This window comes from Mobula birostris, chromosome 31, assembly GCF_030028105.1.
Source record: "Mobula birostris isolate sMobBir1 chromosome 31, sMobBir1.hap1, whole genome shotgun sequence".
Taxonomy (NCBI): Eukaryota; Metazoa; Chordata; class Chondrichthyes; order Myliobatiformes; family Myliobatidae; genus Mobula; species Mobula birostris.
Window position 1 is genome coordinate 31775256 of NC_092400.1, and position 27849 is coordinate 31803104.

A 27849-nucleotide genomic window follows, 5' to 3' on the forward strand; every position below is an offset into this window, starting at 1 on the left:
GATGGGAAATGGAGAAGGGGTGTGGGTTCGGGGGGCATTACTGGAAGTTTGAGAAATTGGTGTTCATGCCATCAGGTTAGAGACTACCCAAACAGAATATAAGGTGCTGTTCCTCCAACCTAAGTGTGGCCACATCACAACAGTGGAGGAGGCCATGGATGGACATATCAGAATGGCAAGTGCAATCAAAATGGGTGGCCACTGGGAGATCCCACATGTTATGGCGGACGGAGCGTAGATGCTCAACGAAGTGGTCTCCCAATCTACGTTGGGTCTCACCAATGTACAGGAAGCCACACCGGGAGCACTGAACATAGTAAATGACCCCAACAGACTCACAGGTGAAGTGTCACCTCACCTGGAAGGGCTGTTTAGGGCTTTGGATGGTAGTGAGGAAGAAGGTGTAGCACTTTTTCCACTTGCAAGAATAAATGCCAGGAGGGAGGAATGAACAAGGGACCCAATGTAGATTTGGAGACCGCTATGCTGAGCATCTGCGCTCTGTCTGCCAGAACAAGCAGGATCTCCCAGTGACCACCATTTTAATTCCACTTCCCATTGCCGTTCCAATATGTCCATCCATGGCCTCCTTCACTGTCATGATGAGGCCACACTTAGGTTGAAGGAACAGCACCTTATGTTTCGTTTGGGTAGCCTCCGAACTGATGGGCATGAACATCAATTTCTCAAGCTTCTGGTAATGCCTTCCACCCTTCTCCATTTCCGATCCCCTTTTCCCTCTCTTACCTCATCTCCTTGCCTGCCAGTCGCCTCCCTCTGTGCTCCTTCACCCTTTTTCTTTCTTCCATGGCCTTCTGTCTCTTTCACCAATCAACCTCCCAGCTCTTTACTTCACCCCTTCCCCTCCAGGTTTCACCTATCACCTCCCTCCACCTTTTAAATCTACTCCTCAGCTTTTTTTCTCCAGTCCTGCCAAAGTGTTTTGGCCCGAAACGTCAACTGCACTTCTTTCTATAGGTGCCGCCTGGCCTGCTGAGTTTCTTCAGCATTTTGTATTCGCTGATGAGGTTTTGGCAACTAATCCTCCCAACAAAAAAGGTACAAGTCCCAGTTGGATGTACCAGACAGATTTCCTATCTTTTGTGGGAGAATTGCAGTGAGTTTGTACTTTGCTGCTATATTTCATGAAGAGCTTTGATTGAGCACTGTTGTAAAATGCTAAAGAGCAAACAGAAAGTTTGAAACTCGCAATTCCACACAGGAATTCCAAACAACCTTTCCCAGCAATCTTAAACCTTCTGAGTTCACTTGAAGCATGTTCATCTCTAGCAGTTGTTTCCTCTATCACTGACAGATTTGTTGTGTAATCTTGGTCAAGTATCTTGCATCAGTCCAAAACTATTCACAGGATTGATTACCATATTCAAACGGCCTCAATATATCACTCAGTATTTCTGTAGTTGTGGTTACTAATCTTCTACAGTTTGAGTCTTAGTATTTAATAATACCATATGTTAATACATCAGTGAACCTCAGTATTGTAATACTTCAGCTGTTTCTGTCAGCCTAAAACTGCATTTGTAGTAAAAACTAGAGGTATGGAGTCCTTCTTAAACCACTTTTATGTCATTAAACCCTGAGATTCAAATCCAGCTAACATGAAGTTGCATTTCAGATTTCAGGGCATTACTAATGTTATCAAAAGCAGGATCAGCTATAAGGAATGAAAAATTTAAATAGAATTGATCTTGCTGATAGAACTTAGCTGCCTCAATTCAGGCTCTTAAAGTGGTTGCTATGGGAAATGACAACAATCGCAGAACTCAATTATTGTGTATCTTTGGCTAGGATGGATAAATTTGGGACTTTAAGATCAGTTTGTAAATGCATCTCTGAAATATTCCTAATGCAACAGCCTGCTGATGTGTATCCTTTCAGTTTTTGTGCAAATAATGTGAGAAGCCGGAACCCCATTCATTTGCGTAGCACATCACAGCTTGAGTTTACAATTTAGAGAGAAGACAGGAAAGCCATTGTACTTTACAATGTTCTACATTAGAAATATAAGATACTGCTTTGTAAATAACATATTTTGACATGTTATTTTTTTAATGTAGGTAAGAGCCAGGGCAAAGATTGAAAAAATCCGTGCCAGTCTCTTCAATAGCAGTGACTTAATTGGATTGTCTAGCCTGGAGGGAGAAGATGAATTGATAGAGATATCAACAGAGATCTTAACTGTGTCTACCGTAAATCAGAGCTTGTTTGACACTCAGGGTAGTTCAGCATTGGAAGATTATTTCACTGAGAAACTAATCAAAGGTAAGTAAAATGTCTAGCTTGTTGGGACTCAAAGAAAAGTCGTGTTCAAAATGAAAAACTGCACTATAACAGTGGTTGAATTGAAATTTTTCTCAAGCACAATACAGATCTTATATTAAATTTTAAAGGAACTGGTCTGTTTATAAACACCCAGTGAGTTTACAAATTGCAGTGCCTTGTAAAAATATTCAGCCCCCACCAACCCGTTTATGTGGACAACCGTTTTTTCACAGTTTAGCCCAAAAAACAGGGAAAATTATAAAGCATGGAAAACTAAAAATTCAAAAACTGGAATGTCAGCAGTTCAAAAGTATTTGTCCCCTTTGCTTAATACTTAATTGAACCACCTCTCACAGCTATTACAGCCAGTAGTCTTTTTGGATAAGTCTCTTTTAGCTTTACACAATGTGGTGGTGCAAGATTTGCCCATTCCTCCTTGCAAAATTGCTCAAGCTGTGTCAGGTTAGTTGGGGAGCAGCGGTGCACAGCAATCTTGAGGTCTTGCCAGAGATGTTCAATTGGCCTAAGGTCTGGACTCTGACTGGGCCACTCAAGGACATCAATTTTCTTCATTTGAAGCCACTCCATGATTGCTCCTGGCAATGAGCAGGTCATTGTCCTGCTGAAAGATGAATTTCCTACCCATTTTAAGCTATCTGGCAGAGGCTAGCAGGATTTTATCTAGGATCTCTCTGAATTTAGCAGTATTCATTTTCCCATCAATCCTGACTAGATTTCCGGTCCCTGCTGCTGAAAAGCATCCCCATAGCACGATGCTACCTCCATCATACTTTGCAGTAGGGATAGTGTTACCTGGTTACACCACACATTCCACTTAGTGTTGAAACCATAAAGTTCCATTTTAGTCTCATCCAACAAGACCTTCCACATCATTAAAGTATCTTCTAAATGACGTTTTGCAAAAGGATATGTCTATCCATGGCCTCCTCTACTGTCAAGATGAGGCCACACTCAGGTTGGAGGAACAACACCTTATATTTCGTCTGGGTAGCCTCCAACTTGATGGCATGAACATTGACTTCTCTAACTTCCATTAATGCCCCACCTCCCCTTCGTACCCCATCCGTTATTTATTTACTATTAAACATTTTTCTCCTCTCTCTCCTTTTTCTCCCTCTCTCACTCTCACTATACTCCTTGCCCATCCTCTGGGCTCCCCCCCCCTTTCTTTCTCTCTAGGCATCCTGTCCCATGATCCTCTCATATCCCTTTTGCCAATCAACTTCCCAGCTCTTGGCTCCATCCCTCCCCCTCCTGTCTTCTCATATCATTTTGGATCTCCCCCTCCCCCTCCCACTTTCAAATCTCTTACTGTCTCTTCTTTCAGTTAGTCCTGACGAAGGGTCTCAGCCCAAAACGTCGACTGTACCTCTTCCTATAGATGCTGCCTGGCCTGCTGCATTCACCAGCAATTTTTATGTGTGTTGCTTGAAATTCCAGCATCTGCAGATTTCCTCGTCTTTGCAAAAGGATATACGTTTTTTTAACCAGGGCTTCTTCCTTGCCACTGTTCCATAAATACCCTGTTTCTGCAAGGCCAAAGAGATTGTGGAGCCATGAACTTCATCTCCAGTTGCAGCTGCTGGCTTCTGGCGTCACAGTAGTCTCTCTTACAAGTGCCATTCTTCTCCGATGACTGACTTTAAAGGGGGGGGCGGGGCCTGACCTAGGCAGAGTAGCTGTTGCTTCATATTTTTCCACTTTTTTTTTTACAATGGACTGCACTGAGCTCCAAGGTATGTTCAGTGCCTTTGAGATAGTCTTATACCTTTCCCCAGATTTGTACCTCTCTATGATCATTTGCCTAGCTTGTCTTGAATGCTCTTTTGTCTTCATTTTGGTTTGGTCTGATGAAAATCTACCATCCTGTTGGACCTTACAGAGAGAGGAGGTATTTATTCTATGAATTCATTAAAAACAGGTGATCCTCCAATTTTCTACATCAACTAAAATTGGGTAAGTTGGTGTGGTGATGGTGTATTGCACCTGAGGAAAGTTAGCGTACTTTCTCAGCTTCACAATTTTGGTTTTTAATTTTTTAATAAATTGCTGACAGATTTTGGAATCTTTATTTTGATTTGATATGATCGGCGATGGTTTGTAGATTAGCACAAAAAACCCTACTTAAGTATGTGTTAAAGTTAGAAAATGAGACAGTAAAATGTAAAAATAGTTGTGGGGGTTGAACACTTTCCCAAGACTCTGTATGGGTGCAGCCTGCTCATTGAGCATTTTTGGAAATACAACAAAATTAGCTAACTTGTATCCTGGAATGGATTCAGAACTATTAGTACTGCTTAAATCGCAGCACATTTCTTTGGCCGTTTATGTATTTATGGTCACAAACAAGAGAAAATCTGCAGATGCTGAAAATCCAAACAACACACAGAAAATGTTGGAGGAACTCAGCAGGCCAGGTAGCATCTATGAAACAGAGTACAGTTGACGTTTCAAGCCAAGATCCTCTGGCAGGACTGGAGGGGAGTAGATTTAAAAGGTTGGGGGGAGGAGAGGGAGAAACACAAGGTGATGGGTGAAACCTGAAGGGGGAGGGATGAAGAGCTGGGAAGTAGATTGGTGAAAGAGACAGAATGCCATGGAAGAAAGAAAAGGAGGGAGGAGCACCAGAAGGAGGCGAAGGGGGGGCAAGGAGATAAGGTGAGAGAGGGAAAAGGGGATGGAAAATGGTGGGGGGGGGGGGGTTGGGGTCATTATTGGAAGTTCGAGAAATCGATTTTCATACCATCGGGTTGGAGGCTGCCCAGATGGAATATAAGGTGTTCTCCAACCTAAGTGTGGCCTCTTCACAACAGTGGAGGAGGCCACGGATAGACATACTGGAATGGGAAGTAGAATTAAAATGGGTAGCCACTGGGAGATCCCACTTGCTCTGGTGGATGGAGCATAGGTACTCAGCAAAGCAGTCTCCCAATCTATGTCAGACTCACCAATATACAGCAGGCTACACCGGAAGCACTAGACCCAGTGTACATCAGGTCTCACTGATATACAGGAGGTCATACCGGGACTTATCCTCACAATTGGAACAAGTTCTACACCTCCTCCCTAACTACCGTACAGGACCCTAAGCAGCCCTCCCAGGTGAGGCGACACTTCACCTGGGGTCATATACTGAGTCTGATACTCCTGTTGGGGCCTCCTGTATATCAGTGAGACCTGACATAAATTGGGAAACTGCTTTGTCGAGCACCTACGCTCTGTCCGCTAAAACATGCGGGATCTCCCGGTGGCCACTCATTTTAATTCCACTTCCTGTTCCGATTCTGATATGCCTACCCGTGGCCTCCTCCACTGTCGTGATGAGGCCACATTTAGGTTGGAGAACACCCTATATTCTGTGTGGGTAGCCTCCAACCTGATGGTATGAACATCGATTTCTCGAACTTCCAGTAATGACCCCCACCCCTGCTCCCCCTTTCACCATTTCCCATCCCCTTTTCCATCTCTCAGCTTATCTCATGACCCACCAATCGCCTGTCTCTGGTGCTCTTCCCCCCTTTTCTTTCTTCCATGGCCTTCTGTCTCTTTCACCAATCTACTTCCCAGCTCTTTACTTCTCCAAGTTTCACCCATCACCTTGTGTTTCTCGCTCCCCTCCCCCTCCCACCTTTTAAATCTTCTCCTCAGCATTTTTTTCTCCAGTCCTGCCAAAGGATTTTGACCCAAAACATCGACTGTACTCTTTTCCATAGATGCTGCCTGGCCTGCTGAGTTCCTCCAACATTTTGTCTATGTATTTATGGTATTAAGTTTATTATTATGTTTTTGAATATAGGCAAAGAATGGAATTGCCAATACCACATTGCTGGATGTGCAGGAGTATGGAGACTGACTATGTAGATCAAACATTTATTTGGTCCTGTCAGCATCTTGCTGTGGGTGCCCTCTGAAACCCACTTCTTGTGATGGTCTCTGTGTCTTCAATAGTTCCTAATTAAGTGGAACTGCCCCCAGTGAGCTGAATGACCACCTGTATTATAATAAGTAACTAATTTCCTTTCGCTTATAATTGCACCTGTCCCAGAGAATTTCCTGGTAGATTTCATTAATTATAATGCCCCACCTGCCCCTTCAGGAATGTGCAAACTTCCAATTCACCTATCACAAAAAGGAAGAGATTTCTGCCACGTCCAGATAAATATTTATTCTTCAACCATATCTGGGCCTTTATCATGCTTTGTATTAGTGGGAACTAACTGTGGCTGTCGTGTTTCTATTCAAGGCAGCTGATGAACAATTCAAATCCTCTTAATTAGTTGTTGAATACTTACTGTACGTCATAAACTGTCAAATAAATGTGCCCTTTTTTAAAATCAATTTTTATTTTTTAGAAAAATGAAAAGGAAATAACCTCTGCTATCGTGGAGGTAAAATACAAAGGTTCATTGTAGTTCTTTCTTAGGTGATAAGGTGGTTCCTGGAGTACGAGATGTTCTTGCAGAGATATTCCGAAGCTGTATACATTCAGAGCAGATGCTGAGCCTTGCTCCAGCCAAACCCATCAAAGTTTCTGACATTTTCCTCAGTAAAGAACAGATCAACTCTCAGACACCAGGAAACCTGCTGCAAATATTTTTCACCAATGTCCGGCCACCAAAGAAAGTTCTGGAGGATCAACTCACACAGGTATAATCTTTGGATACAGACACGAGTTAGTATCCTAATGGGCTTTGTAGATGATATGCCTCCTTGGACCATTCCAAGGGTTCATAGCTACTAATGTCCGCTCTATTTTTGTGGATTCTGAGGTGGCTGATGAGGTTACTATGGGAAGTTCACACCCATTGATTCAGCAGGAGATGCTTGATGAAACAGGCCAGTTGATAATTCAGGATGTCCTGCACTCCTACTATTTATCCTGAGCTCCTGATACATGGATTTGATTCTCAGTGCCATCCCAAGAGCCGCTCCTTAACTTTGAATTGTCGTACTGGGGAATTTCAGGGTGTCAGTGGGGATTTTGCATTTTGCCCTGCTCTTGTAGCCACAGTATATATGTGGCTGTCTACTTGAGTTCCTGGTCAATAATGACCGTCCAGGAAGTTGATGTTGAGGAACCTGGCTGTGGTAATGCCACTGAATGCCAGGAATAGGTAGTTGGACCCTCTTTTGTTTGGAGATGGTTTTGGCTGGAACTTTTGTTATTTGCTGTTACTTAACTCGTACCTGAATGTTACCTTGTGACATGCAGGGGAAAACTTAACTTTTTGCTAATGAATTGTGATGGAACTTTACATCGAGCACTCATAGTGAATATGCCCACTTCTGGAGCAACTGAAGATAATTAGACATTGAACCCTGCCCTGGAGAATCTACATAGTGATGTCCTAGGACTAGGATGATTGAGTTTCAACAACACAAGCATCTTCCCTTTTTGTGAGGTTTGAATTCACCTATTGAAATGTTTTCTTATTGACTTCAGTTTTAGTGAGGCTTCTTAAATGTCACACTCAGTCAGTACTACTATCAGGTCGGAATGATTGATAAAACACAAATGAGGCATGGGTGAGCAGTTGATTGATGAATTGGTATTATGTGATAACATTGTCAGTATGTTCCTCACATTGCTATCTGTACTTTTGTTTATAGAATTAACTTCATATTGTAGGAAAAGTCATTGTGTTTCTGAAATGTCACCTGATGCTATTGAGTAAAAATTCTTTGAGTTAGTTTGTAATCACATCAAATAACTGTGCTTTGTACAATTTGAATCAATGCACTTTTTTACTGTTGCAAGATACTGCGGAAGTATGGCATACCCAAGCCAAAATTTGACAAGAGCAAGTACAGTAAAGCAGGAAAGGAGCAGCACCCTGGGAAAGTAGTCAGCACAAAAAGACCAATTGGCAAGCCACCAGGCAAAGACAGGTCCGTGCTGAACAGCGTCAGGTTCGTTGTCTTTTCCCTGTTTAATTAGGATGTTTTCCCCTCTTAATCATGATTTTGAGTTGTTCAAAGCACCTTTTGAGGCGAGGGGAAATAAACCATGTCCTGAAATGCTGGGTTTAGTATTGATGTGCTGTGAAGTCCAGCGGGTGTTTAGATCATGAAGTGCTGGGTTTAGTATTGATATGCTGCGAGGTCCAGCGGGTGTTTATATCAATGCAAATAGCACAGCCACAGCATGAGAGGGAAGAGATTGCTGAGCCTCTGGCTTGGATCTTTATGTCCTCGTTGTCCATGGGAATGGTACCCGAGGATTGGAGGGAGTCGAATGTTGTCCCCTTGTTCAAAAAAGGTAGTAGGGATAGTCCGGGTAATTATAGACCAGTGAGCCTTACGTCTGTGGTGGGAAAGCTGGTGGAAAAGATTCTTAGAGATAGGACCTCTGGGCATTTAGAGAATCATGGTCTGATCAGGGACAGTCAGCATGGCTTTGCAAAGGGCAGATCGTGTCTAACAAGCCTGATAGAGTTCTTTGAGGAGGTGACTAGGCATATAGATGAGGGTGATCTACATGGATTTTAGTAAGGCATTTGACAAGGTTCCATACGGTAGGCTTATTCAGAAAGTCAGAAGGCATGGGATCCAGGGAAGTTTGGCCGGGTGGATTCAGAATTGGCTTGCCTGCAGAAGGCAGAGGGTCGTGGTGGAGGGAGTACATTCAGATTGGAGGGATGTGACTAGTGGTGTCCCACAAGGATCTGTTCTGGGACCTCTACTCTTCGTGATTTTTATTAACAACCTGAATGTGGGGGTAGAAGGGTGGGTTGGCAAGTTTGCTGACAATACAAAGGTTGGTGGTGGTGTAAATAGTGTAGAGGATTGTTAAAGATTGCAGAGAGACATTGATAGGATGCAAAAGTGGGCTGAGAAGTGGCAGATGGAGTTCAACCCGGAGAAGTGTGAGGTGGTACACTTTGGAAGGACAAACTCTAAGGCAGAGTAGAAAGTAAATGGCAGGATACTTGGTAGTGTGAAGGAGCAGAGGGATCTGGGGGTACATGTCCACAGATCCCTGAAAGTTGCTTCACAGGTAGTTAAGAAAGCTTCTGGGAGTGTTAGCTTTCATAAGTCGAGGGATAGAGTTTAAGAGTCACGATGTAATGATGCAGCTCTATAAAACTCTGGTTAGGCCACACTTGGAGTACTGAGAGAGTATGGATTATGATCAGAGATTAACGGAGCTAGGGCTTTACTCTTTGGAGAGAAGGAGGATGAGTGGAGACATGATAGAGGTATACAAGATATTAAGAGGAATAGATAGAGTGGATAGCCAGCGCCTCTTCCCCAGGGCACCACTGCTCAATACAAGAGGACATGGCTTTAAGATAAGGGGTGGGAAGTTCAAGGGGGATATTAAAGGAAGGTTTTTTACTCAGAGAGTGGTTGGTTCGTGGAATACACTGCCTGAGTCAGTGGTGGAGGCAGATACACTAGTGAAGCTTAAGAGACTACTAGACAGGTATATGGAGGAATTTAAGGTGGGGGATTAAATGGGAGGCAGGGTTTGAGGGTCGGCACAACATTGTGGGCCGAAGGGCCTGTAATGTGCTGTACTATTCTATGTTGTATGAGTTATCTGCATCATTGCTCACAAGTGTTATGTAAACCTCAAAAAAAGATGATTCTTAACTGCTCAATGCAGTACATTATGGCCCTAAATAACAACTCTAGATGAGAATTTTATCCATACCTTCTATTGCAAATTGTTTTTGGTCAAAACTAAGATCCCTTTTAAAGTAGGAATATTTCAAAAACGATTTTATTTTTCAGTATTGGGCATTAGTAGCTTCAGGGCTTTTTTTCCCCCAATTTCTTTCATCCCAGCTTATCCTTTACTAAAGGTAATGATGCTTCTAGATTACATTCCCACATCAATCATTAGCGACTTCTCAAGTCTTGGTATAGAATTTGTTTTACAGTTAACTTATTTGTTCCTAATTTGGCTCAAAACAAAGGAATCACAGAATGATAGTTGAAAGCCATTCATGTTTGACTGTTGAGTATTTCAGGTTATAAAATACTTAAGAAGGATGGAGAAATTAGAGGGGTTGTTTCCTGACAAAAATTCAATTTATTCCAAGTTCACATTCAATCTAAGGACATGACTGAAAGTAAAGGAAAGCTATCATTGCCAGTTATGTTAAGGTGTCAGAAAGATTTTAGAATATCACCAAGAAAAAAACCTGGTCATCATAGTAAGCATATTTTCTCACAGAACTGCACTGAGTGAGAAGAAACCGATTGTGAAAGCAAAGTCACCTGAAAAGAGCAGCAAACCTGAGGACAAGGACCCTGAGAAGTCACCAGCAAAGAAACAAGAAGGTAGGTCAGATTTTGTTATATTTACTACAAAATCAGTAGCTGCCATGACTATTATTGGCCAATTAGAAGACAAGTTTCATTATTTTAAGAACAGTTCTTGTTCTAGAAAACAGATCTGGAGTAGGTCACATGGTTATCACTTCGTGAGCCTGTTCTGCCATTCATGGCTGTTTTTTTTACCTTAACTCTATGTTCCTGCCTGGTTTCCCTATAATAGAAAAATCTATTTAATTTTGACTATGATAAATAATAAATCACCATCCAAAGTTGTTTGAAGTAAAGAATTCCCTAGATTTGCAACATACTCACTACAGGAATGAGACTTGATTTCAGTCATTCTCACAATCTGGTGAAAATTGCTTTAAGTAACTTTTCTGCATTATTTTCTTAGGCTTACAGTAAAACTCCCAGATGAATTGCTGATATTACCTTCTCTACATTGTGCAGATGCCCCTGATATGAATTTTAGGAAAGTTTTTGAAAAAATTATTGGACTTGAAACCTCCTAGACTGGGCATAGTAACTAACTTTCCATTTAGCGAGAAATATTTTGTTTTTGAGGCAGATCAAAAAGATCAAACGTGGGATATTGCAACTATTGCTGACACTAATTCTATAAATCTTTCTTTGTCCTATAGCACCAGAGGAAAAGTATTTAACTTTAGATGGTTTCCAGAAATTTGTTGTTGATAGGTCAAAGCAAGACATCCGAAGCGTGTGGCGGGCAATTCTTTCCTGTGGATATGACCTTCACTTTGACAGGTAAGTGGAGTTTCTTTGGGAGGAATATTTTAAAAGTTAAAGCATATCATCAGACACAGTGTAAAAATTAGTGATGTGTAGATGATTTCTGAATGAATGTCACCAATTCACTTAACCATATAAAGTTGTGATGAAGCTTGGGTTAATTTTGATTTTGGTCTAAGTAGCTTTTTTATCTCCAACAGGTGTGCCTGCATTGACACCAGACATGCCCAGAGATCCTGCAAAAAATGGACTCTAGAGATGGACGTTGCACTTGTACAATATGTCAACCGTCTCTGTCGCCATCTTGCCATCACCCCAAGCCGACTTCATCCTCATGAAGTTTATCTGGACCCGGCAGATATGCCTGACCCAAGGATTGCGTGCTTACTAAGTAGGTTTTGTGTTGCTGGTCGAGTTAAATTGTCACATCTATATCTGTTAGGCATTAGCAATAGCCCAGTAGGTGGTCAGTACACAACACAAATGTTGCTAGCACTACACAGATACTGATTCTCCATGTTTGTAAAGCTCTGGAAATTCAAAATTACTGAGATTTTAAGTGGGAAATTTTCAGCACTTTGCTCCTGTAGTGACAAGTAGTGAAAATCAGAGGTAAATTACATAAAATTGGTATGATGTGGCAGTGGTGAACTTTTGTATAAGTCTAAAAGCATTGTTTGAATTGCATTTTACAAGTTGAGCAATTTATTTCTTCAATCTTTTTTCGTCCCCTCATTATAAGGGTTCTGCATGATCAATTTAAGTTCCAGAACTGATCTCAATGCATCTAGAGTATTTGTGAGGATTGAAGTCAGCCATTGATCATTGACCTGTTGCATGAAAATCTTACTTGCTGGTTGAGCTGTCAGACTACTTCCTAATATACCTCAGACTACTTCAAAATACCTTTTGAAGTTTGTGAAGATGTTCCAGGCACCGTATCAAATTGAACTACATTATTTGCAAGCCTGAGTTCTTATTCAGTGTACAAATAAACTTTTTAATTCATCGTTTTTTCCACACCGGTGTATCTCTAACATAAGCTTAAATGAAATTTTCTGCTATACACTTCTCAGCTTCAGACTCAGCTACTGAAAGTCATGCTTAGATGACCTCCCATCTGCCAACATTCCTTGTATAATTTCAGTTTATCCAAACTTTTTTTTAAAACCATGTCACACTCACCCATGTTAATCGTTTCAGATTTATATTGAGTCCTGATTTACAAAATCCCTTAGCTTCCATCAGAATAAAATTCCTCCTGACCTCATGTTTACATCTAATGGATACGTCATTGTGGATAGAAAATTTTAAACATGAGATTCTGCACATGTTGGAAATCCAGAACAACGCATGTGTGTGTGTGTGTAAGACACTATCTAGAACTACTACAAATGCCCATGTGTATCCATCATGTTTTCACTTTGTTCTGTACTTCATTTGCTGATAATCCCGATTTGTTGTCTCTAGATGTTCCAATTGAAAGTCTTCGGCTTCGTTTTGCTTTGCTTCAGTCCTTGAACAACACTTTGGAGACGTTCTTCCTCCCACTGGTGGAGCTCAGACAGACACCTACATATATGGACAGCATTGCAGCACTGCTACAGGAATCTAAAGGTTTGATGTCCTTTCTGTTTTGTTCATTATAGTGTAAAGTGAAGCTCTTTAAACATGTGGATATAAAGATCTGAATTTTGCAAAGACCAATTTTGGCTCTACTAACACCAAATACCGAAAGACAGTGTCTAAAAATTGGATTGTCTCAGCTGATTCCTTTTGAATTGATCAAAATGTAAGGTTTCCCAAAACAGTCTGCTAGCACAAACAACTACTGGGAGAACTCAGCCAGCCAAGCAGCATGTGTGGAAAACGAATCTGGTCAATGTTCCAAGTCAGTGACACTTACTCAGAACTGGGGTGCCACAGTAATGTAGGGGTTAGCGCAATGCTATTATAGCCCTGGGCATTAGAGTTCAAAGTTCAGTTCCGGCAACATCTGTAAGCAAATTTGTACATTCCTTTCTGTGTGCGTGTGGGTTTCCTCCAGGTTTTCTAGTTTTGCCCCACAGCTCAAAGACGTACCAGTTGGTCATTGCAAGTTGTCCTGTGATTAGTTTAGGGTTAAGTTGTTGGGTTGCTGGGCAGCGCAGCTCAAAAGGCTGGAAGGGCCTGTTCCGCAGTGTATCTCAAAATAAAATATAATAAAATAAACTGGGGTGGGGTTGCGGGGGTTGTGGGGGTGGAACGGGCCATTTATAGTTTCCAAAGCAGAACTGGGAGAAGGAATGAGGTGCAGAACAGAACACAACACTGCATGGAAATGGGTTAATACAAATTAGCTGAAAGTTGTAAACTCAGCCAGGTCCATCATGGGCACTAGCCTCTCCTGCATCCAGGACACCTTCAAAAGGCAATGCCTCAAAAAGGCAGCATCCATCATAAAGGATCCCCATCATCCAGGACGTGACCTCTTCTCATTGCTACTATCAAGGAGGAATTACAGGCGGCTGAAGACACACTCAACGATTCAGGAATAGCTTTTTCCCTTCGGCAATCAGACTCCTGAATGGATAATGAACCCATAAACACTACCTCAGAATTTTTTCCCCCTCTCTTTTTGCACTACTTAATTTAGTATTTTATATATATTTCTTACTGTAGTTTTATTATGTATTGCAGTGTACTGCTGTTGCAAAACATTTCACGACATATGTCAGTGATATTAAACCTGATTATGATTAGGTGATGGGAAGCATGAGTACTGACCATTAGCAAAGCATTAAAAACAAAAGTGAGAAAAAGACAGAAGCATGACAACGAGGGAGCAGCTTACCTGAAGTTGTAGAATTCAGTGTTATTTCCAGAAGGTTACCAAGTGCCTAAAAGTTGTTCTAGCTTGTGTTGGTGGCTGCATTGTGAACAGTGAATGCAATGGATGAAACTGGAAGAGCCAATGAATTAGTGCTTCACCTGGCATGATTGCTTTGACTCTTGGATGGTGGGAAGGTTCAGGTTTTGCAACTCCACTGTGCTGTGGGACAAGTGGTGGGCAGGGATGGAAACGTGGACAAAGTGAGCAGCCTCTGAAAGAAAAGGAGAGGAAAAATATCACTAATGGTGGGATTTCATTGGAGTGGCTGGAAGTTGCACTTGTACAAGGCAGAAATTGGGAGCATGATGGAATATTCTTGTCTGAAGAATTGTAGCATCATCAGTTCTCAAAAAACCTTTACATCATCCAGGGTAAAGTAGTTTGCTTGAATGGCATCCTGTCAAGTACTCTAAACAGTTATTCTCTCAAAAAATTGCTCCACAAATCTTCAACAATTTGCAATGACATCTCCCAAATATGCAGAATCTTCCATGAAGGACAACCTAGGCAGCAGATGAACCCTGATCTGGTGGATAGAAAAGTTTGTAGACTGAAGAGCATCATCTTAAAATTTAGGAGTCAAATCACAGAAGACATCTTCCTTTGAGAGGCTAGTTGAAAAAGAATCCAAACCCAGAGAAGATTGTAGATATTGGATAAAATTAATTTTTATCAACTGATATTCTCTAGGTAAGGTTATCGGGGATATAGAATAAAGGGGAGTAAATAATATAGTTAAATAATGTAATGTATATGGATGGGTGAATGGCCAACTTGTGTTCCTGTGTTCTCAGGAAAGTGGACATAAAGCAGGATTCTTATTTAGTGTCAGAGTAATATAGCACAGAAGCACCTCCTTCAGCCTAACTCATCTATGCTGAACAAGATGCCTGCTGCCTGTGCAAGTTAGCCCTATTTGCTTGCATTTGGCCCATATCCCTCTAAACCAAGAGTTCCCAGCCTGGGGTCCACAGACCCCTTGCTTAACGGTATTGATCCATGACAAAAAAAAGGTTGGGATCCTCTGTTCTGAACATTTTTTACCACTGAATTATTTCAAAAGTCGCTTAAGCATTCTAATTGTACCCACCTCTACAGTTTCTTCTGGCAGCTTGTTCTATATACCCATTACACCATGTGGAAAATGCTGCCCCTCAGGTCCCGTTTAAATTTTTCCTCCTTTTCTTAAATCTGCATCCTTTAGTTTTAGACTCCCTTAAGTCAAGTCAAGTCAAGTCAAATTTATTTATAAAGCACATTTAAAGACAACCCATATTGACCAAAGTGCTATACAAACCATAACAGGTAGCTAAAATCACAAATACAAGAAACACAGATATAAGCAACAAGGCACACAGCTTATAGGCACAAAATAAAGAACACATGAACCTAGGCACAAGCCAAAAATCAGCCACATCAGGAAGATTCAAACGCTAGTGAATAAAAGTAAGTTTTGAGCCTGGACTTAGAGTCAATGGAGGAGGCAGATCTGATAGGGAGGGGAATGCTGTTCCACAGTCTAGGGGCTACAACAGCAAAGGCGCGGTCACCGCTGAACTTAAATTTAGATCATGGGATCTAACATCAGAAGAAGACTGACTGTCCACCTCACCTGGACCTTAATGATTTGAAATACCTCTATAATGTTACCCCACAGTCTCCTCTGCTTCAGAGGAATAAGTCCCAGCCTATCCAGCTTCTACTTGAAACAAGCCCTCAAGTCCCAATAACATCTTTGTGAATTTTTTCTACAGCCTTTCCAGATTAATAACATTCTCCTATAACTGGCTGACTGGTACTGTGCACAATACTCCATGTGGGCTCACCATCAACTTGTTCAACATGACATCCCAACTCCTGTACTCATTTGAAAGACCTCCTAGTTTGTATTTGCTATCCTTTTTAAATAATTGTACCATTCTAGGCACTGTCAGGCATTTGCACCCCTGGGGTTCACGTGTCTTTCTGCTGTCATGTTCACAAAACGCAGTACCTGTGATCTTTTCAGACAATCATGCTTACTTTGTTCTGGGATATTCTAGCGTAGACAAGTTCAAAGTTGAGTTAAGTTATCCATCCATCCATCAATCCTTCCAACCCTTTGAGCCGCACCGCCCAGCAACCCCCGGTATAACCCTAGCCTAATCATTTAGCGTACTAACTGATAACGTCTTTGGACCCAAAGCACCTGGAGAAAACGCACTTATTCCACAGGGAGGTCATACAAACTTCTTACAGAGTTTGCCAGGTTTGAACTGCAAACTCTGACACTTTGAGCTGTAATAGTGTCATGCTAACTGCTCCACTGTACAAGTACATGTATGTGCAGGTCAAATGAAAAACTTGCAGTGGCATCACAGGCATAAGCATATAAGTAGCATTCGCAAAAACATGCATTAAACAAGTTATACATACTCTTTTTTACAAAAAAGAGCACCATTAGAACAAAAACTATTCTTTTATGTCTAAAGTTGTCATTAGTGTTGCTAAACTGTAGTGATTAGGGTTTTGCCAATTAGTTCAAGTGAACAGTTGAAGGGAAGTAGCTGTCATTGAATCTGGTGGTGTGGTGCTAAAGGCTCTGGTACCTTCTACCTGATGGTAGCTTGAGAAGGTGGCATGGCTCAGAAGGTGGGGATCTTTGATAGGAATTGCCTGCTTGAGACAGCACCTGTAGATACTACCAGTGGTAGGGAAGGATATTCCTGTGATGTATTGGGCTGGGTCCACTACTCTCTACAGCTTCTCGTGTCCTTATACATTCAAATTGCTGTACCAGAGCATGATGCGTCCAGTTAGGATACTTTCAACAATACATCTATAAGATCAGTTCTTCTGCGTAAGAAAGCAAGTCAGTTATTTCTTGATCTTTGTATTTTCATGTAACTGATTAATAATGAAGGTGGTAATGAACCTACAGTAATTTCTATAATTACAATTATTTCCTGCTTCTGACTGTTTTATTTATCTGTGTCTAACGTCTATCTTCTCCTGTTGTCATCAGTGATATCCTGGATTTGTAAATTTTTCACTGTTTAGTAGATCTGAGCAAATTGTAAATATGCTTGTAACTAATGTAATGAAGCTATCCTTCACGTGTTGTTTGTTTAGGCCTGGTCTTTTACGATACTAAAGTAGCCGTGATGAACAGGGTTTTAAATGCAACAGTACAACGAACCGCAGACCATGCTGCACCCGAAATAACTCTGGATCCACTGGAAATAGTGGGAGGTAAGAGAGCAATGGGTTCATGTTGAGAAAGCAAGAACTTTTAAGTAATCTTATCAACAAAATGAAACATCAGCATATACTGGGATGTTATCAAAATTTACTATGTTTGCTCCACAGAAGGCATCCGTTTGGTCCATCATGGTGATAAACTACTCAGTGGTGGGAATAAACACCCTTTGGCTTCTTGCTCTTTAGTTAGTTTCAGATCCAATTTGCCACTTTCCCTTGGATCACTTTCACAAGCCTACCATGTGGTTTCTTGTCTATTCTTTGTGAAATCCACCACCTTCATTTACCCATATTTCATTAAGTTAGATAGACACGGTCTCATTTTAACCAGTCAGCCCCAACATCCCAGATTATTCCATACTCTTCCAAATGAAAATTTATATTTTCCTTTAGAATAGATTCCAATATCCTGCCCATTGATTAAGATTAGAACTTAATCTCACAGATCTGCAATTACATGGTGATCCCTTTGTCTGATTTTAACTAACGGAACAATATCAGACATCTGTTATGTAGAGTTAATGCCACTCCCCGCCTTGTTTTTCTAAACATATCTCCAGCAACTTTAAATCCTCAATTCAGATATTTTCTGCTCTGTAATTGTATTCCTTATTTTATCTGTTTTCTCATAATATTTTATTGCTAATAGTTTTTTTTTGGTTCTGAATAGTTTAGGCAATTGACAGACACTACAAATCAATGCTAATATTTGCATTATTTTAACCACCATTTTTTTTCTTATAACATTCTTTTCTGGCCATTTATTTCTTCCTTAGTTTAGTCTGGCTTTTTTCCTACGTTTTGATTATGTCCAGTCTTGAATTATTTATAAACAAGAGAACATCTGCAGATGTTGGAAATCCATTTATTTGTAGATCTCTTTCCCATAAATAGTTTATTTAGACTTTATTTACACTTCAGTTTGAAGTTAACTATATTATTTTCAATTTTTTAGGACAGTCATTTTAAATTGCACTTGGATAAGAATGACATTTAAGAAAATAACTAATTTTTGCAAACATATATTAATCTTTTGTACCCACTGTACTTCTGGAGACTCCTCTCCTCTATTTTGTAAGATTGATAAAATCATTAGTTCGTGTTTCAACTAAAATATGATATCTGTTTCAACCTGTTTCGGGTTTTTGTTTGGATTATAAAAGTAGACTTCATGTGTATTAAGCAGCTTTGAGGAATGCATCAAAGTGTGAGTGAACCAAAATTAGAAATGAGCTGAGATAATTGCAATTACTAAGGGATATGTACTGCGTGGTAGCTTTTGTCTTTATGAGTATTGCCATTAGAGGCAGACCGTTTAAAATCGCTTTTCACTGTTGTCTTTTCTTTGAATCGTAGGTGAAATTCGTTCATCAGAGAACACTTACTTCTGTCAGGCAGCTCGACAACTGGCATTAGTTCCTTCCTCCCAACTCTGTGTCAAGCTGGCAAGTGGTGGGGACCCAACCTATGCCTTTAATATTCGCTTCACTGGTGAAGAAGTACATGGAACAAGTAAGATAGTAGAATTGAGTGCGATCCCATCAGCAAAATATGGGTTATGATATCTTTCAGTAGAAAGTTGCTTCAAAATCAATTTGAGTGTTATTGTTTACATGGGTGCAATGAAAAGTTCACTTCTGAAAGCATTACAGACACATTACATCTTATTGCTGCATCCACAGGAATAAACGAAACATAAATTAGACACATTTTTACAAGAAAGAACACAAAGCAAATCAGAGTTCAATTCTGATGCCATCTGCAAGAAGTTTGTATGTCCTTGCCATGAGCACATACGTTACCTCCAGGTGCTCCAATTTCCTCCCATGTTCCAAAGACGTACTGATTAAAAGGTTAATTGGTCATCATAAATTGTCCTGTGATTAGGCTAGGGTTAAGTAGGTGGGTTTCTTGGTCGTGTGGCTTGTTGACTTGGAAGGACCTGTTCTGTGACGTATCTCTTTTTCAAAAATAAATGTGAACTCTTAACCTCCACTGTTGGGAGAAACAGATATAACCTCTCCAGTCTTACCACATCACTGAAATTCTCCTTCCCAGGCAACAAACTGGCCAATCTCCTCTGTACCTACACCACCAATCACTTCTGTAGTGGAGTGATTATAACTGCACGCAGTACTCCAGCTGAAATCTGACCAATGTTACAGAAAGTTGGAGCATAAGCACCCTGCTGACTTATTCAGTGCCTTGACAAGTGAAAGCCAGTATTCTCTATGCCTTCTAACCTTGTTGTCCATTAATGTTGCTACCTTCAGGGATCTTTGGACTTGTATATCAAGTTCCCTCTGTTCCTCAGTACTCTCCAGGATCTTGCCATTCTTGCTCAGCTGTATTCATAGCTTTATTAGCATTCCCAAAAATGCATCACCCCACATTTATCAAGATTAAACTTCATCTGCCATGTCTCAACCTGTGTCACCAAATGGCATTAATAGAACTTGTGACATTTGAATAATTTTGGCTTCCATCCTATCTCAGGCAATTATTCTGTTCTCATTATGCCTCAGCCTTTCCTCAACTTAAAACTCCTTTTTACACTTCTCCAATTCTGATGAAAGATCATCGACCTGAAACGTTGACTGTTTCTCTGTACTTGGTGGTTTTCCTTACCTCCTCATGTTTCCTTAGTGTCCATAAGTCAGATTACTCTTCCAAAGCCTAATTGTGCATGTATTTGGATTCTAGGTGGATCATTCCGTCACTTTCTGTGGCAAGTATGTAAAGAGTTACAGAGTTCAGCACTTTCACTTCTTGTGCCTTGTCCAAGTTCCGCCGCCAACAGAAATAAGGTAATTGCTCCAGTTCAGTGTTTGAGACGTTGGTGAATGGGGTTCAGATGAAACTAAATGATGACAGAATGGGTGAAGTCTTACCCTGTGACCAGAAGTAAAGATTCAGTTTTACAGTGACCACAAAAACTAACACACCTGTTGTAGACACCACACATAATAATAAATAGATAAGCAATTATTATCCAGAACATGAGAAAGTGAGTCCATTGGTTGTTGAAAGTGATGGGGTGACTGAAATTATCAAAAGCCTGATGGTTTTGGCATAATAACTGTTCTTGAACCAGCTGGTGTGAGTATTGAACCTCCTGTACCGCCTTCCTGATGGCAGTAGCAAGAAGAGAACATGTCCTGGGTGGATGGGGCCCCTGATGAGGGATGCTGATTTCCTGCAACAACGTTTCATGTAGATGTGCTCAATGGTGGGGAAAGCTTTACCCATGATGGACTGGGCCATATCCATTAACTTTTGTAGGATTTTCTGTTCAAGGGCATTCCATACCAAGCTATGATGCAGCCAATCAATGTACTGTCCACTGCACATCCATAGAAATGTGCCAGTTTTAGTTAACATACCAAATGTTCAAGTCGTCACTTTTTATTGTCATTTCAATCATAACTGCTGGTACAGAACATAGTAAAAATGAGACAACGTTTTCCAGGACCATGGTGCTACATGAAATAATACAAAAACTACACTGAACTATGTAAGAAAAAACACAAAAACAACACTAGGCTACAGACCTATCCAGGACTGTGAAGTGCACAAAACAGTGCAGGCACTACAATAAATAATATACAAGACAGTAGGCACAGTAGAGGGTATAGTAGGTTGGTGTCAAGCCAGGCTCTGGGTATTGAGGAGTCTGATGGCTTAGGGGAAGAAACTGTTACATAGTCTGACATTTATTGTCAAGAATTTTTGTAGGGCACTCAAGCAGCCTTCCTTTTCAAACTTCACTGTCTGAAACTAATACTTTGAACATCATAGATCAATTACTGACAATCATAGTTCAGTGTCAAAGCTCTCTGGTCTATGAGACCAAATGCAATTCAAAACAGTAAAGTGGGTGATTTATGTACAGAAATATTAAACTATAATTGACATCAGTTTACATTGGCAATGTGGAATAATCCTTTACAGATCTCTATTGAATTAAAAAAAACTTGTGTTGACATTATCTAGTGGATTCTATTTATTAATTTTTGTCTGTACATTCCTTAGGGCAAGCATATTCTGACCCCTGGCCCAATAACTTATACAGAAGAACAGCTACTTCATTTCTTCGGGCAGCTACTTGGAATTGCTATCCGAGCAGATGTCCCACTCCCTCTTGATCTTCTCCCAACATTTTGGAAAACTCTGGTTGGTGAGCCACTGGACCCTGAGTGGGACCTGCAAGAGGTGGACATTTTGACATACAACTACATCAAGAAATTTGAGACCGTAAGTAATATTAGATCAAATCAAGTTTAATTATCATTCAGAGCATACATGGATACAGTTGAATAGGAGTGTTCCTCTGGGCCCCAGGAGCATACATATATTCAAAATAGCGAGAGAGTAAAAAACACGCACAAGCACACACACACATACAACTATACTAAACTCGTGTCAGTCCCTGAGCGACATACAAATTGATGGTACAGCTCCTGACAATCCAGCCTGTCCTTGTGCCTGTTGAACTCTGGAGGGCAGCACTGACGGAGGGGCCAGCTCCCAGCCAAACACAGACTCCACACTACACCGCCTCCGGCATCATCTCACCTGGACTGCAGCAGCAGGCAAGCCCGCTTGAGGCCTTGTCCTCGCTGCAACAGAGGCCGCGCTGCTGCCTCGTCGCCCGTCTCCCCACCAAACAAGAGAAACAGACCTGTGGAATCTCACAATATCAATGTCCAGCACAGCCTTGCGTCCATGACAAGCGTGGTTACACTGCACACTGTGCACCCGGGTCAGCTCCTCTGAACATTCTTTGACCCATCTGCCAGCTTCTCCAATACTCCAGCTGCCGGCTTAAACAACAAACAGGTCACTGATGCGATGGACCTACTGTACTCGTTGTTCTTGGCATGCAGTATAGTCTTATGATCATAAAAATACACATTTTAAAAAGAAAACCGCACCTTTCGTTGGCCCGAGAGGCCACTGTGTTCAAGCACGTCGCCATCTTACCGGAAGATCTTAATATTTAAGATTGAATTCTTTTACCCTTCCATGTTGTCTCCTTTCTTTTTCTGAATGTTCATTCTGCTTGGGAGGGCTTGTCTTCTGTTACGTTAACATAGGGGTGGAGAGGGATGTTGATTATTTCGGGTAAGAGTTTCCACCCACCCACTTTGTAACTCCAAAACACAAAACTAATTGAAAGAAAGACGGGAATCCAAAGACAAAGGTGTAAACTTCAGTTTTACTTTAGTGAGTCACGCACTTATGACAATCTCAAGTTCTGGGGCCTCCTCCACGATGGTTGTAGGAGTTAACTCTGAAACTGCAGGAAGTGGTTCTGACAGCTCTGGGCACCTTTCTTCTCGAACAATTGACTCTGCTCTCCTCAGCTGATCCTTGATGTATTGTCTCCAGGTAACATCAGATGCAATCTCCACTGTGCAGGAGAGTGGGTCCTGTTCTGTCCCTACCTTTCCAAGTCTCCACTTTTGATCACCTCTACTGTCACTTGCCAGGACTGCTTGTCCAGGAGTGAAACATTGAACCTCCTTGTTTGAGGAGCCCTCAGTTTGTCTCAGTTGTTTGTCCTACATCTCCTAAGTTGTTAAGATCCAAGTGTGAATGCAAGGGATGACCCAGTAACAGCATAGCTGGTGAGTTGTTGGTTGTGGAGTTTGCTGCATTGGGATATGCAAGGAGGAAGTTGGCAAGCTTCTGATTCACTGGTGGTTTAGTATGTTCTACTGACATTCCATCAAGCCATTTGTACTGGTGATACAGTCCAGATGTAATATATCTTATTCCATTCATTTTCAGGAATGACTAAAACCGTTCTGGCACAAAACTATGGTCCATTGTCACTGACTATGTGTTCTGGAGCACCAGTCCTTGAGAAGAGGCTTTCAACACAACAGTGTGCAGGGATGTAGTGGAGGCTATTAGGAACACTTCTGGCCACTTTGTAGCTGCATCCACTACGACCAAGAAATTCGTGCCTGTGAGTTGTCCGTCAAAATCCATGTGAATGCTCCGCCAGGACAATGCAGGCCATTCCCAGGGAAGGAGAGCTACTGCTCTTGGAATTTTCTGGATGTGTTGGCATCCCAAACAGTGCATGGTAAGCTGCTGGATCTGCTGATCCATCCCAGGCTACCAGACAAAGCTTCAAGCCAATGCTTTCATTTTGACCACACCCAAATGACCAGAATATAGCTCCTCCAACACTTTAGCTCTCAGCTTGGATGGTACAACAACTCTCAACTCCCTCATAAGGCAGCACCTGTCAAGGGTCAGTTCATCCTGGGCTGGTAAAAATGGGGGAACTGGAGTTTCTGCTGCTCATTCCAGCCATTTTGGGTGGCCATGTACACCCGAGAGTGTGGGGTCTTTCTGGTTTCTCTTTGGATCATCTCTGCCATAATAGGGAGACTTTCAATTTGCATTAAGGAGAATATGTCAAGAGGAATGTCCTCTTCTGTAAATTTTTCAGATATTTTCTTTTCCAAAGGAAAATGAGACAGTCCATCAACATTTCCATGACTAGTTGTCGTCTTGAATTCAGTCTTGTAATTGTGTCCTCCAAGAAACAGCCCATCTCTGCATCTGTGCTGCTGCTGTTATTGAGCATCCTTCTGTGGACTGAAAGTTAACACTAGTGGTTGATGATCAGCGATGAGGGTAAACTCTCTCCCATTCAGGTACTGATTGAAATGTTTTACCCCCAAACTGGACTCGAGGCCTCCATCAATCTGTGTGTAATTTTTCTCTGCAATGGTAAGGGAACATGATGTAAAGGCTATGGGGCATTCATTTATGACACTCACAACATCTGATGTGACTGCACCTATAAGATAAAAGCATCACAGGCAAGCTTCACTGGATGATGTAGATCCTAATGTGTGAGTACCGTGTTTGATGTCACTATTTCCGTGCCTTTTTGAAAGCCACCTCACACTGCATTGTCCATTGCCATTTCTTCTCGATCTGTAGTAATGAGTTCAAGGGGTGGAGCAGGGTAGTCAGATTTGACAGGAGCCTGCCAGATCCTGAAAGGGTCTGCAGCTGTGACATGTCCTTTGGCCTTGGGGCATCCAGCACTGCTTGAATTTTTTCAGCACACTTGTGTAATTCTTGTGCATCAATAGTGTGACCGCAGTAAGTGATGCTTGGTTTAAAGGATTCACTTTTGTTGTACCATGCTTTTAATCTTTTTAACACTCTCTTGAGATTATGAAGATGTTCTTTGTCAACCTCACTGGTAACAATGATGTCATTGAGGTAACACTTAGTGTCAGGACCTTGCAGCACCTGTACCATAACTTTCTGCCAGAGTGCAGGTGCAAATGCTACTCCCAAAATAAGCCTACTGGAGTGATAAAGCTCTTTGTGAGTGTTTATGATGAGGAACCTTTTGGGCTCTTTTTCCATCTCCATCTGTAGGTAGGCCTCAGCGAAGTCCACTTTGCTGAAGTGTTTTCCTCCAGAAAGGATGGCAAAGATATCTTCCATCCTAGGCAGAGTGTATTGATCTACTTTTAGTACTGGGTTGAAGGTGACCTTAAAACCACCACAGATCTTAACAGATCCATTTTTCTAGGCTACTGGGACCACTGGTGTTGCCCATGGGCTCCACTCAACCTTGGAAATAATTCATTCAACCTCTATGTGATCTAGTTCGCTGGCTACTTAATCACTGATGGTATAAGGAACCAGATGGGCTTTGCAAAACTTAAGTGTAGCATTTTAATTTAACAATATTTCGCCCTTGATATGTCTTGAGTTTTCCAGTGCCATTCTGGAACACTGCTGTGGTATTATCCAGTGCCTTTCTTAATTAGACCATAAGACATTGGAGCAGAATTAGGCCATCTGTCCCATTGAGTCTGCTCCACCATTCAGTCATGGCTGATCCTTTTTTTTCTATCTCCTCCGCAACCCCAGTTCCCAGCCTTCTCCCCATAACCGTTGATGCCAGGTCCAGTCAAGAACTTATAAATCTCTGCCTTAAATACACTCAACAACCTGACCTTCACAGCTGCATGTGGCAACAAATTCACCACCCTTTGGCTAAAGAAATTTCTCCGCATCTCTTTTTTGAAAGGACACCCATCTATCCTGAGGCTGTGCCCTCTTATCCCAGACTCTCCCACCATTGGAAACAGCCTTTCCACATCTACTCTGTCTATAGGCCTTTCAACAATTGAAAGGTTTCAATGAGATTCCCCCTTCATCCTTCTGAATTCCAGCAAGTACAGACCCAGAGCCATCAAATGTTCCTCGTATGATCACCCTTTCATTCCTGGAATCGTCCTTGTGAAACTCCTCTGGACCTTCTCCAATGGCAGCCCATCTTTTCTAAGATGAGGGGCCCAAAATTGTTCACAGTATTCAAGGTGAGGCCTCACCTGTGCCTTAAAAAGCCTCAGCATCACATCCTTGCTCTTGTATTCTCAACATCTTGAAATGAATCCTAACGTGGCATTTGCCTTCCTCACCACCAACTCAACCTGCAAGTTAACCTTCAGGGTGTTCTGCACAAGAACTCCCAAGTCCCTCTGCATCTCAGATTCCTGGATTTTCTCCCCGTTTAGAAAATAGTCTGCTCATTTATTTCTTCTACCAAAGTGCATGACCATGTATTTTCCAACATTGTATTTCATTTGCCATTTTCCTGTGCATCCTCCTAATCTGTCTCAGTCCTTCTGCATCCTACCCGTTTCCTCAACGCTACCTGCCCCTCCACCAGTCTTCGTATTATATGCCAACTTGGCAACAAAGCCATCTATTCCATCATCTAAATCATTTATATACAACACAAAAAGAAGTGGTCCCAACATCGACCCCTGCGGAACACCACTAGTCACTGGCAGCCAACCAGAAAAGGATCCTTTTATTCCCACTTGCTGCCTCCTACCAATCAGCCAATGCTCTTACCATGTTAGTAATTTTCCTGTAAAACCATGGGCTCTTAACTTGGTAAGCAGATTCATGTGTGGCACCTTGTCAAAGGCCTTCTGAAAGTCCAAATATACAGCATCCACTACATCCCCTTTATCTATCCTACTTGTAATCTCCTCCAAGAATTCCAACAGGTTCGTCAGGTAGGATTTTCCCTGAAGGGTACCATGCTGACTTTGTACTATCTTGTCCTGTGTCACCAGGTACTCCATCACCTCATCCTGAACATTTGACTCTAACATTTTCCCAACCACTGAGGTCAGGCTAACTGGTCACACTCAGGTTGGAGGAACAACACCTTATATTCCGTCTGGGTAGCCTCCAACCTGATGGCATGAACATCGACTTCTCTAACTTCTGCTAATACCCCACCTCCCCCTCGTACCCCATCCGTTATTTATTTATATACACACATTCTTTCTCTCACTCTCCTTTTTCTCCCTCTGTCCCTCTGACTATACCCCTTGCCCATCCTCTGGGTCCCCCCCCCCACTTGTCTTTCTCCCCGGACCTCCTGTCCCATGATCCTCTCATATCCCCTTTGCCAATCACCTGTCCAGCTCTTGGCTCCATCCCTCCCCCTCCTGTCTTCTCCTATCATTTTGGATCTCCCCTCCCACTCCCACTTTCAAATTTCTTACTAGCTCTTCTTTCAGTTAGTCCTGACGAAGGGTCTTGGCCTGAAACATCGACTGTACCTCTTCCTAGAGATGCTGCCTGGCCTGCTGCGTTCACCAGCAACTTTGATGTGTGTAACTGGTCTATAATTTCCTTTCAGCTGCCTTCCTTCTTTCTTAAAGAGTGGAGTGACATTTGCAATTTTCCTATACTCTGGCACCTTTGGTCCGGATGACTTATGTACCTTTTGGTCTTTCAACTTTTTGAGCACCTCCTCTCTTGTAACAGTAACTGCACCCACTTTTCTTCCTTCACACAATACAACATCTGGCATACTGCTAGTGTCTTCCACAGTGAAGACTGATGCAAAATACTAATTTAGTTCATCAACCATCTCCTTTACCCCCATTATTATTTCTCCTGCTTATCTTGCATTTATCAACTTAATTAGTTTTCACTTGACTGTATTGCAAGGGATATGGCATGTATTAGGGTTTATGCATGGTGGACCGATCAAGTTGTAGTTGTTTCAGCCAATCCCAGCTCACAATGCTGGCCCTCCTGTTGTTACCACATGAACGTCCAATATGGCTTGTTTCAGCCAATCCCAGCTCACAATGCTGACCCTCCTGTTTTTACCACATGAACGCCCAATGTGGCTTGTTGGTGGTTGTATTTTCACTGTTTCAAATGTCATTCCCACTGGTGTTATCTTTTCTCCAGTACAAGTTCTTAGTTGGATTTCTACTGGCTTCAACTTAGTATCTTGAAATGCCATTCAAACCCATTTTGTAGAGTAACTGAAACAGCCGAACCAGTGTCCAATTCCATTTTAATTAATTTGC

At 41.7% G+C, this 27849-nt stretch overlaps 1 protein-coding gene across 11 annotated transcripts in view; it reads left to right on the plus strand.

Annotated features, from left to right (window-relative positions):
* Positions 1 to 27849, plus strand: part of LOC140190944 (probable E3 ubiquitin-protein ligase HECTD4) — a 292655-nt gene that overhangs the window by 250338 nt on the left and 14468 nt on the right. For 10 of the 11 annotated variants that reach the window (XM_072247930.1, XM_072247924.1, XM_072247923.1 and 7 more), the window contains 11 exons: positions 2079 to 2283; positions 6728 to 6951; positions 8063 to 8214; positions 10487 to 10593; positions 11232 to 11355; positions 11541 to 11731; positions 12811 to 12957; positions 17324 to 17443; positions 18809 to 18964; positions 20156 to 20259; positions 21485 to 21706. In XM_072247930.1, coding sequence (XP_072104031.1) covers positions 2079 to 2283; positions 6728 to 6951; positions 8063 to 8214; positions 10487 to 10593; positions 11232 to 11355; positions 11541 to 11731; positions 12811 to 12957; positions 17324 to 17443; positions 18809 to 18964; positions 20156 to 20259; positions 21485 to 21706 — 1752 coding nt within the window. The remainder of the gene's footprint in view (positions 1 to 2078; positions 2284 to 6727; positions 6952 to 8062; positions 8215 to 10486; positions 10594 to 11231; positions 11356 to 11540; positions 11732 to 12810; positions 12958 to 17323; positions 17444 to 18808; positions 18965 to 20155; positions 20260 to 21484; positions 21707 to 27849) is intronic. The other variant, XM_072247927.1, reaches the window with a different exon arrangement.